The sequence below is a fragment of the Physella acuta genome, unplaced genomic scaffold (assembly GCF_028476545.2).
Source record: "Physella acuta isolate Inbredline_101_S28 unplaced genomic scaffold, ASM2847654v3 ptg000079l, whole genome shotgun sequence".
In the NCBI taxonomy this organism is placed as follows: Eukaryota; Metazoa; Mollusca; class Gastropoda; family Physidae; genus Physella; species Physella acuta.
In genome coordinates, this window is record NW_026731599.1 from 1255988 (window position 1) to 1268408 (window position 12421).

The 12421-nt window shown below is 40.4% G+C and overlaps 1 protein-coding gene across 5 annotated transcripts in view; it reads left to right on the forward strand.

The window, feature by feature from the left end:
* Positions 1–11959, forward strand: part of LOC131955221 (uncharacterized) — a 47442-nt gene extending 35483 nt beyond the window's left edge. For 3 of the 5 annotated variants that reach the window (XM_059319254.1, XM_059319246.1, XM_059319277.1), the window contains 11 exons: positions 14–112; positions 892–1150; positions 2708–2844; positions 3495–3680; positions 5383–5466; positions 5646–5711; positions 7109–7189; positions 7848–7989; positions 8828–8932; positions 9065–9247; positions 10447–11959. In XM_059319254.1, coding sequence (XP_059175237.1) covers positions 14–112; positions 892–1150; positions 2708–2844; positions 3495–3680; positions 5383–5466; positions 5646–5711; positions 7109–7189; positions 7848–7989; positions 8828–8932; positions 9065–9247; positions 10447–10895 — 1791 coding nt within the window. In that variant the 3' untranslated portion in view covers positions 10896–11959. The remainder of the gene's footprint in view (positions 1–13; positions 113–891; positions 1151–2707; positions 2845–3494; positions 3681–5382; positions 5467–5645; positions 5712–7108; positions 7190–7847; positions 7990–8827; positions 8933–9064; positions 9248–10446) is intronic. The other 2 variants (XM_059319261.1, XM_059319269.1) reach the window with 2 other exon arrangements.
* The last annotated feature ends 462 nt before the right edge of the window (positions 11960–12421 follow it).

Sequence of the window (12421 nt, forward strand, 5' to 3'; positions counted from 1 at the left end):
TGATGTGTTTCAGATAATGAGCAGTATGATCTCAGCCTACATCAGCAACATGCTGTGCATGGATCTTTGTGGGACACCTAGACAGCTGTCTCAAAGACTTATTGGGCAAAAGGTATGCTCATTTCATACACTTGTTGACAGTGTCAATGTGTGACCTACTGGTAGACAGTGGCTATCTGTGACCTGCTGGTAGACAGTGTCTATGTGTGACCTACTGACAGTGTCTATGTGTGACCTACTGGTAGACAGTGTCTATGTGTTACCTACTGACAGTGTCTATGTGTGACCTACTGACAGTGTCTATCTGTGACCTACTGACAGTGTCTATCTGTGACCTGCTGGTAGACAGTGTCTATGTGTGACCTACTTACAGTGTCTATGTTTGACCTACTGGTAGACAATGTCAATGTGTGACCTACTGGTATACAGTGTCTATCTGTGACCTGCTGGTAGACAGTGTCTATGTGTGACCTACTGACCGTGTCTATGTGTGACCTACTGACAGTGTCTATGTGTGTCCTGCTGGTAGACAGTGTCTATGTGTTACCTACTGATCGTGTCTATGTGTGACCTACTGACAGTGTCTATGTGTGACCTGCTGGTAGACAGTGTCTATGTGTGACCTACTTACAGTGTCTATGTTTGACCTACTGGTAGACAATGTCTATGTGTGACCTACTGGTAGACAGTGTCTATGTGTGACCTACTGACAGTGTCTATGTGTGACCTGCTGACAGACAGTGTCTATGTGTGACCTACTGACAGTGTCTACGTGTGACCTACTGGCAGTGTCTATCTGTGACCTGCTGGTAGACAGTGTCTATGTGTGACCTACTGACAGTGTCTATGTGTGACCTACTGACAGTGTCTATGTGTGACCTACTGTTCCAGCTGCTGGAGTGTACAGAAAGTCAGCGTGACCTCGTGTGGGGCTGCAGACACCAGGCAGAGGCCGACTACGACTGCCTGTACTACTACCAGCGCCGCAGTCTCCTGCTGTCTGAGCGCCACGAGCCTGTGACGCAGCACATGTGTGTGCGCATCAACAACGTCCTCCTCTGTCTCCATATGCTGGATGAGTACGAGAACAAGCTGAAGGACAACATGAACTTAGAGGAAAGTCAGCTGCCCACACAGTCTGACTCATATGGTACACTCTGTTTTTTTTTCACTGCTTCATTCAAACACACATGCACACACATGCACTGGCATCTCTGAAAAACGTATCTGTAAAGGACCATAACTTGTGTGTTCAGTAATCAGCATTTATCCGGCATTGCCCACCCTAACCACAGCCAACCAAAACACACAAAAAAAAACGCAAACATAACACAAACACAAACACAAACGAAAACACAAAAACAAATGCAAACACAAACACAAACAAAAAACCAAACAAAAACAAATCCAAACACAAACCCAACAACAAACTAAAACCCATTAGAACCTGAACTTATTCTTAGTCTTATGCGCCATATCAAACATGGGAAGGCCAGGGGCGCTAAATAGCACCTTGTCGGGGCGCCAGGTGGATGCCTGGATTTGATTCAGTTAAAGACTATAGTAACCTTTCTTATCCATAGTCTATCTCATTGTTTAAAATGAAATTATGCACCATAGCGCTCACAGGATAGCCCAAAGCGCCAAACTGAGCCCTGACTTGGCGCCGGCGCACGCACCTGTTTCAATTTAGTGAACAATTAAAATACCACAAGCTTATTCACAAACGGAAAGAAGTAAACATAGAGGACATTTAGGAGCGGCTTCTTAACTGTTATTGATTTTAAAAAATAATTAGTAAACTGTACGTTCAGTGTATAAAATAAAGAAAAGGCAGTGTTTAAATACCTAAAACATTGCACGTGATCAATCCCTGTTAATTATATAATTATTTTTTCCCAACACCAATACAAAGTAATAAAAAGTAAAATTTTCCCAAAAATGTAATGTTTTTTTTAAACTGAAGGAATTGTGTTTTCCTAATTTATCAAGGTAAGTAATAAGTGCTAAAGGACTAAATGTAAATAATTTTCAGACACAATTAGAATTTTTGTAAAGAATAATACATTTTCTTTAAGTTTGTTTGACAGACATGCCCACAATTATTATTGTAAGTTTGAAAATGAAAATTATTTTACAACACTATGCCGATAATAATTAAATAAATTCTTATATTTCTTTGTAATCCTTGCTTAGCTATTTTTTTAAACAAAAATACAGATTTGAACTTTATATATTAGATATATATATCTGTATGTATATATTAGATATATATATATGTATATATATGTATATATATAAATATGTATATATATATAAATATTTATATATGTATATATATATATATATATACACTGGGCCTACACCACCACCCTACACCTACACTGGGCCCACATCTTTGCCCTACACCTCCACCCCACACCTCCGCCACCATTTTCAGTAAGCTCAAGTCACATAATTTCAAAAAATATTTTAGATAAACCTTTTATTTTATTTTTAGACATCAGTTGGGGCTGGAAAATCCTAATAGCATTTCATACAATGTCAATCAAGATATATGCTGGATATTATATATATATATATATATATATATATATATATATATATATATATATATATATATATAAAATTATTAATTAATTAATTAATTTATTTATTTATTTATTTATATTTATTTATATTTAATATTTATATTTATTGTATCCAGCAGAAGAAAGCTGTGAATCTTGTGTGACTGAGGTGACGCCCTCTAGTTGGTATCTGGAGACCAAACAAATCCTTCAAACAAACCACCAGCATGTCATGTCAGTTCTCACTGGCATGTGTCGTCTCATGGCATACAAGGTGGGGCCCTCATATTTGATCAGGACAATTATGGGGGAAAATGTTCATCAAATCCATCACATTCAATGAAAAATGTTGGAATCCACTAAAATCTTCCCCAGTACTACGCATATTTGCCCTGTTATACTTTGAGATATTTTGTCTGAGATCATTTGACATGGAGCCTGTTTATAAAAGACTTTACTTTTGTTTCTAACTAAACCTGTTTATAAAAGACTTTACTTTTGTTTCTAGCTAAACCTGTTTATAAAAGACTTTACTTTTGTTTCTAGCTAAACCTGTTTATAAAAGACTTTACTTTTGTTTCTAGCTAAACCTGTTTATAAAAGGCTTTACTTTTGTTTCTAGCTAAACCTGTTTATAAAAGACTTTACTTTTGTTTCTAGCTAAACCTGTTTATAAAAACTTTACTTTTGTTTCTAGCTAAACCTGTTTATAAAAGACTTTACTTTTGTTTCTAGCTAAACCTGTTTATAAAAGACTTTACTTTTGTTTCTAGCTAAACCTGTTTATAAAAGACTTTACTTTTGTTTCTAGCTAAACCTGTTTATAAAAACTTTACTTTTGTTTCTAGCTAAACCTGTTTATAAAAGACTTTACTTTTGTTTCTAGCTAAACCTGTTTATAAAAGACTTTACTTTTGTTTCTAGCTAAACCTGTTTATAAAAGACTACCTTCCTCTGTTGCTTGAGTCTAAAGAAGAGCAAAGTCCCATAGCAACCTGTCTGTTGCCATTGGCAACCATGTTACAGAAACACCTCGATGCCTTGAGCACCTGGCTGTATCAGGAGAGTTTCAGACGAGTTCTAGAAAACCTTTGGAAGTTCATTGTTGAGGTCAGACTTTTGCAGCTCACAGTACATGAAACAGCTCACAGACAGTTTATATTACAGGACATGAAACAGCTCACAGACAGTTTATATTACAGGACATGAAACAGCTCACAGACAGTTTATATTACAGGACATGAAACAGCTCACTGACAGCTTATATTACAGGACATGAAACAGCTCACTGACAGCTTATATTACAGGACATGAAACAGCTCACAGACAGCTTATATTACAGGACATGAAACAGCTCACAGACAGCTTATATTACAGGACATGAAACAGCTCTCTGACAGCTTATATTACAGGACATGAAACAGCTCACTGACAGCTTATATTACAGGACATGAAACAGCTCACAGACAGCTTATATTACAGGACATGAAACAGCTGACAGACAGCTTATATTACAGGACATGAAACAGCTGACAGACAGCTTATATTATAGGACATGAAACAGCTCACAGACAGCTTATATTACAGGACATGAAACAGCTGACAGACAGCTTATATTACAGGACATGAAACAGCTCACAGACAGCTTATATTACAGGACATGAAACAGCTCACTGACAGCTTATATTACAGGACATGAAACAGCTCACAGACAGCTTATATTACAGGACATGAAACAGCTGACAGACAGCTTATATTACAGGACATGAAACAGCTGACAGACAGCTTATATTACAGGACATGAAACAGCTGACAGACAGCTTATATTACAGGACATGAAACAGCTCACAGACAGCTTATATTACAGGACATGAAACAGCTCACAAACAGCTTATATTACAGGACATGAAACAGCTTACAGACAGCTTATATTACAGGACATGAAACAGCTTACAGACAGCTTATATTACAGGACATGAAACAGCTGACAGACAGCTTATATTACAGGACATGAAACAGCTTACAGACAGCTTATATTACAGGACATGAAACAGCTTACAGACAGCTTATATTACAGGACATGAAACAGCTCACTGACAGCTTATATTACAGGACATGAAACAGCTCACAGACAGCTTATATTACAGGACATGAAACAGCTTACAGACAGCTTATATTACAGGACATGAAACAGCTCACAGACAGCTTATATTACAGGACATGAAACAGCTGACAGACAGCTTATATTACAGGACATGAAACAGGTTACAGACAGCTTATATTACAGGACATGAAACAGCTTACAGACAGCTTATATTACAGGACATGAAACAGCTCACTGACAGCTTATATTACAGGACATGAAACAGCTCACAGACAGCTTATATTACAGGACATGAAACAGCTCACTGACAGCTTATATTACAGGACATGAAACAGCTCACAGACAGCTTATATTACAGGACATGAAACAGCTGACAGACAGCTTATATTACAGGACATGAAACAGCTCACTGACAGCTTATATTACAGGACATGAAACAGCTCACAGACAGCTTATATTACAGGACATGAAACAGCTCACTGACAGCTTATATTACAGGACATGAAACAGCTGACAGACAACTTATATTACAGGACATGAAACAGCTTACAGACAGCTTATATTACAGGACATGAAACAGCTTACAGACAGCTTATATTACAGGACATGAAACAGCTTACAGACAGCTTATATTACAGGACATGAAACAGCTTACAGACAGCTTATATTACAGGACATGAAACAGCTTACAGACAGCTTATATTACAGGACATGAAACAGCTTACAGACAGCCTCTGGAGATATGGTACAAGCTCGCCCTTACATGCACAGAACTTGATGCTTGCTCTCAGCGTAAGTCAGCACCATGCTTAAGTTGACTGAAGTCATATTCCTTAAGTTGACTTAAGTCACCTCCCTTAAGTGACATATGACATGCCCTGCTGCAGTAGACTGAAGTCACCTCTGTAGAGTTGACTGAAATCATCTGACTGTAGTTGACTGATGACTGAACTGATCTTGTATTTGTACAGCACCTGATGAGGTTCATGAACAACAATGGAAAGGGAATTAAAAAAGACTTGCTGCAAAATGAAGCTGTAAGTTGGTGGCAGTGATGTTGGCATGGCAGTGATCTTGGCATGGCAGTGATGTTGGCATGGCAGTGATCTTGGCATGGCAGTGATCTTGGCATGGCAGTGATGTTGGCATGGCAGTGATGTTGGCATGGCAGTGATCTTGGCATGGCAGTGATCTTGGCATGGCAGTGATGTTGGCATGGCAGTGATCTTGGCATGGCAGTGATGTTGGCATGGCAGTGATCTTGGCATGGCAGTGATGTTGGCATGGCAGTGATCTTGGCATGGCAGTGATCTTGGCATGACAGATGGCAGTGATCTTGGCATGTCAGATGGCAGTGATGTTGGCATGTCAGATGGCAGTGATGTTGGCATGTCAGATGTCAGATGTCAGTGATGTTGGCATGTCAGATGTCAGTGATGTTGGCATGTCAGATGGCAGTGATGTTGGCATGTCAGATCTTAATGTGATGTTGGCATGGCAGTGATGTTGGCATGGCAGTGATGTTGGCATGGCAGTGATGTTGGCATGTCAGATGGCAGTGATGTTGGCATGTCAGATGTGAGTGATGTTGGCATGTCAGATGTGAGTGATGTTGGCATGTCAGATGGCAGTGATGTTGGCATGTCAGATGGCAGTGATGTTGGCATGTCAGATGGCAGTGATGTTGGCATGTCAGATGGCAGTGATGTTGGCATGTCAGATGTGAGTGATGTTGGCATGTCAGATGTGAGTGATGTTGGCATGTCAGATGTCAGTGATGTTGGCATGTCAGATGGCAGTGACGTTGGCATGTCAGATGTCAGTGATGTTGGCATGTCAGATGTCAGTGATGTTGGCATGTCAGATGTCAGTGATGTTGGCATGTCAGATGGCAGTGATGTTGGCATGTCAGATGGCAGTGATGTTGGCATGTCAGATGGCAGTGATGTTGGCATGTCAGATGGCAGTGATGTTGGCATGTCAGATGTCAGTGATGTTGGCATGTCAGATGTAAGTGATGTTGGCATGTCAGATGACAGTGATGTTGGCATGTCAGATGTCAGTGATGTTGGCATGTCAGATGGCAGTGACGTTGGCATGTCAGATGTCAGTGATCTTGGCATGTCAGATGGCAGTGATGTTGGCATGTCAGATGACAGTGATGTTGGCATGTCAGATGGCAGTGATCTTGGCATGTCAGATGGCAGTGATCTTGGCATGTCAGATGGCAGTGATGTTGGCATGTCAGATGGCAGTGATGTTGGCATGGCAGTGATGTTGGCATGTCAGATGGCAGTGATGTTGGCATGTCAGATGTCAGTGATGTTGGCATGTCAGATGGCAGTGATGTTGGCATGTCAGATTGAGTGATGTTGGCATGTCAGATGTCAGTGATGTTGGCATGTCATATGACAGTGATGTTGGTATCCCACAGAGTGAGGTGATGATCAGGCTGCAACTCTACACTCTCTCAACTGTGCACCTTGTGGCCCTGTACAGCAAGCTGAAGGAACTGGTAAGTGATGGCCAGTTGCTGAAGGAACTGGTAAGTGATGGCCAACTGTTGAAGGAACTGGTAAGTGATGGCCAACTGTTGAAGGAACTGGTAAGTGATGGCCAACTGTTGAAGGAACTGGTAAGTGATGGCCAACTGTTGAAGGAACTGGTAAGTGATGGCCAGTTGCTGAAGGAACTGGTAAGTGATGGCCAACTGTTGAAGGAACTGGTAAGTGATGGCCAGTTGCTGAAGGAACTGGTAAGTGATGGCCAACTGTTGAAGGAACTGGTAAGTGATGGCCAACTGTTGAAGGAACTGGTAAGTGATGGCCAACTGTTGAAGGAACTGGTAAGTGATGGCCAGTTGCTGAAGGAACTGGTAAGTGATGGCCAACTGTTGAAGGAACTGGTAAGTGATGGCCAGTTGCTGAAGGAACTGGTAAGTAATGGCCAACTGTTGAAGGAACTGGTAAGTGATGGCCAACTGTTGAAGGAACTGGTAAGTGATGGCCAACTGTTGAAGGAACTGGTAAGTAATGGCCAACTGTTGAAGGAACTGGTAAGTGATGGCCAACTGTTGAAGGAACTGGTAAGTGATGGCCAACTGTTGAAGGAACTGGTAAGTGATGGCCAACTGTTGAAGGAACTGGTAAGTGATGACTGAAAAAAATTTTTAGTCTTCAGACACTGGAGAGGAAAGCAGGAACCCACCAGCCATCATCCACCGAATTTTCAAGGAGCTTCAGTCACTGCGCAAATGTTTTAGTGGGGCTGAGTTGGTTCGCTGGATCCTCAAACACAAGGACAACCTGCCCGCAGGTTAGCACAGCTATACACACCTGTGTCAACACACCTGTCTCTCTGTGTCAACACACCTGTCTCACTGTGTCAACGCACCTGTCTCACTGTGTCAACACACCTGTCTCTCTGTGTCAACACACCTGTCTCACTGTGTCAACACACCTGTCTCACTGTGTCAACACACCTGTCTCTCTGTGTCAACACACCTGTCTCACTGTGTCAACACACCTGTCTCACTGTGTCAACACACCTGTCTCATTGTGTCAACACACCAGTCTCGCTGTGTTGACTCACCTGTCTCACTGTGTCAACGCACCTGTCTTGCTGTGTCAACACACCTGTCTTGCTGTGTCAACACACCTGTCTCATTGTGTCAACACACCTGTCTCATTGTGTCAACACACCTGTCTTGCTGTGTCAACACACCTGTCTCACTGTGTTGACTCACCTGTCAGTGTCAACACACCTGTCTCACTGTGTCAACACACCTGTCTGACTGTGTCAACACACCTGTCTGACTGTGTCAACACACCTGTCTCACTGTGTCAACACACCTGTCTCATTGTGTCAACACACCTGTCTGACTGTGTCAACACACCTGTCTCACTGTGTCAACACACCTGTCTCATTGTGTCAACACACCTGTCTCACTGTGTCAACACACCTGTCTCACTGTGTCAACACACCTGTCTGACTGTGTCAACACACCTGTCTCACTGTCTCAACACACCTGTCTCACTGTGTCAACACACCTGTCTCACTATGTTGACACACCTGTCTGACTGTGTCAACACACCTGTCTCACTGTGTTGACTCACCTGTCTGTGTCAACACACCTGTCTGACTGTGTCAACAGATGTCAGCCTGCCACCCGGGCCAGTCACCAGAGAAAGTGCTGTGAGCTTGGCCCAAACTTTGCTGGAGCAGCACTACATCACTGAGCTCTCTACACAATCTCCTTGTGAGTTGACACCTGTCTTACCTGTAGTTTTAACATGTTGACCCGTGTTACCTATAATTTTAACATGTTGACCCCTGTCTTACCTGTAGTTTTAACATGTTGACCCCTGTCTTACCTGTTAACACACTCCAGCGACCAGCACGTCCCCCATCTCCTTCTCCCTGCCTGACGTGGTGTACCCTCAGCTGAGCGTGGACAGCTCGGCACCCTCAGGTCACACAAGCATGTGGTGCCATTACAGCAGCTCCAGTACTGCCAGTAACAGCCAAACTTCTGCTACACCAACACCATCGCTGGCGGAGACTCCCACTTGTGGTCAGTAAACACAACACCATCACTTGTGGTCAGTTAACACGACACCATCACTTGTGGTCAGTAAACACAACACCATCACTTGTGGTCAGTAAACACAACACCATCACTTGTGGTCAGTAAACACAACACCATCACTTGTGGTCAGTAAACACAACACCATCACTTGCGGAGACTCCCACTTGTGGTCAGTAAACACAACACCATCACTTGTGGTCAGTAAACACAACACCATCACTTGTGGTCAGTAAACACAACACCATCACTTGTGGTCAGTTAACACAACACCATCACTTGTGGTCAGTAAACACGACACCATCACTTGTGGTCAGTAAACACAACACCATCACTTGTGGTCAGTAAACACAACACCATCACTTGTGGTCAGTAAACACAACACCATCACTTGTGGTCAGTTAACACAACACCATCACTTGTGGTCAGTAAACACGACACCATCACTTGTGGTCAGTAAACACAACACCATCACTTGTGGTCAGTAAACACAACACCATCACTTGTGGTCAGTTAACACAACACCATCACTTGTGGTCAGTTAACACAACACCATCACTTGTGGTCAGTAAACACAACACAATCACTTGTGGTCAGTAAACACTACACCAGTAAACACTATATTTGATTTTAATGACTTGTATGTTTATTTGATTCTAATGACTTATGTATATTTCATTTTAATGGCTTATGTATATTTGATTTTAATGGCTTATGTATATTTGATTTTAATGGCTTGTATGTATATTTGATTTTAATTACTTGTATGTATATTTGATTCTAATGACTTATGTATATTTGATTTTAATGGCTTGTATGTATATTTGATTTTAATGGCTTGTATGTATATTTGATTTTAATGGCTTATGTATATTTGATTTTAATGGCTTATGTATATTTGATTTTAATGGCTTGTATGTATATTTGATTTTAATGGCTTGTATGTATATTTGATTTTAATGGCTTGTATGTATATTTGATCTTAATGGCTTGTATGTATATTTGATTCTAATGGCTTGTATGTATATTTGATTTTAATGGCTTATGTATATTTGATTTTAATGGCTTGTGTGTATATTTGATTTTAATGGCTTGTATGTATATTTGATTTTAATGGCTTGTGTGTATATTTGATTTTAATGGCTTGTATGTATATTTGATTCTAATGACTTATGTATATTTGACAGAAGCTGAGCAGGGGACAGAAGCTGAGCAGGGGACAGAAGCTGAGCAGGGGACAGAAGCTGAGCAGGGGACAGAAGCTGAGCAGGGGACAGAACCAGCAGCCACTGGGCTGGAGTACCTGATGGACTATGAGCAGGTTCTCAAACCGTTTGGGTCACTGAGTGAGTTGGGGAGCACAAAGTTCCAGGCCAGCTGCAGGAGCCTGTACCTGATACGTCCCAGCGTCTTCCTCCCCAGCCCCTCGCACCTGGCAGCCCCAACACTAGACAGGAAAATCTGGAAGCTGAAAGAATCCTCCGAGACCTTGGCACTAGCTGAACATTGCTTCAGCCAGAAGGTCTCCCTCATGACCATCCTAGCTGTTGTAGCTGCCCGCAGGAAGGTCGACCCGCTGGCTCGCACTTTTCTCAGACAGCTGCCAGCTTACATGCAAGACCCAACATTGGCTTGATGTAACAAGACTTGATTACACATTGGCTTGATGTAACAAGACTTGATTACACATTGGCTTGATGTAACAAGACTTGATTACACATTGGGTTAATGTAACAAGACTTGATTACACATTGGCTTGATGTAACAAGACTTGATTACACATGGGGTTGGTGTAACAAGACTTGATGTAGGTTTGTTGAATTGTTTAGTTATTGAAACAAAGCTTGTTGTAATGTAGGTTTGTTGAATTGTTTAGTTATTGAAACAAAGTTTGTTGTAATGTAGGTTTGTTGAATTGTTTAGTTATTGAAACAAACTTTGTTGTAATGTAGGTTTGTTGAATTGTTTAATTATTGAAACAAAGCTTGTTGTGATGTAGGTTTGTTGAATTGTTTAGTTATTGAAACAAAGTTTGTTGTAATGTAGGTTTGTTGAATTGTTTAGTTATTGAAACAAACTTTGTTGAATTGTTTAGTTATTGAAATATAGTTTGTTGATGTAGATTTGTTGAATATGTAATGTATCAATCATCAATTGCAATCTCTCAGAACAAATCTATACCTTCAACTTTTGACAAGTTTGCTAGCTTTTGACATTTTGACAAGTTTGCAAACTTTTGACATTTTGACAAGTATGCTAACTTTTGACATTTTAAGAAGTTTGCTTACTTTTGACATTTTGACCAACTATAAGTCTTTCAGTCTGCTGTAGAAATTGGTCACATTATTGTTTATTCTAATGTTCATTTGATTCTTTATAAATATGCTACATGATCAGATAACTATTTACAATTGCTGTTAATTTGCAGTGATACATTGAGGAGCAGTGAGTTCCTAAATTAAACATTTTTACTCTACACTACATAGCAGGAGTCATTAATTATTGAAACACTATTCTAGTTTCTAGAAACTCCCAACATCTTGTCAAACTGTATTAGGTGTCCCAATCAACTGTAGAAAAGTGAATGCATTAGGTGTGCTCAAGAGCAAACTAAAAGAACAGTGGCGAGAGTCGGAAATCAATATAAAACTTTTATAAATCCCACCAAAGTGGTTGTAAAATATACTTCTTTTTACAAGCTATTATTTAGTTTGCAAATGTCCGTTTGTTTGTAGCAAATCTTGTAGCTCAATTTTGACGCACTTCTAATGCAGCGATTTCATTCAAACTTTCCAGCTACGTTCCACTTTGATGACAACAAAAGTATCTATTTTTAATTTAATTAGATGTTGAATTATTCATTAAAAATTAAACACTTTTGAGCCTAAGGGGAAATAAAATTAAATCACTGGATAGATTAATATATTTAATAACAGAAGAGGCGATAACTTATATAAACTAGCTAGACACGATCACCCTAACAGTCTGGTGAGCTGTGGTTCACGAGAATGTTTACAATGGTAGAGCTGGTTGATCTGGTGAAGGCTATTAGGGGCAGATTATAACTTTCTTAAATAATTTGAGACTAAAGGCAAGTAAAAAAAAATTAAGAACTTCCTGTCTGTAAAATATGGTCACAGACAGCTGCTTTTCAAAAAGCAG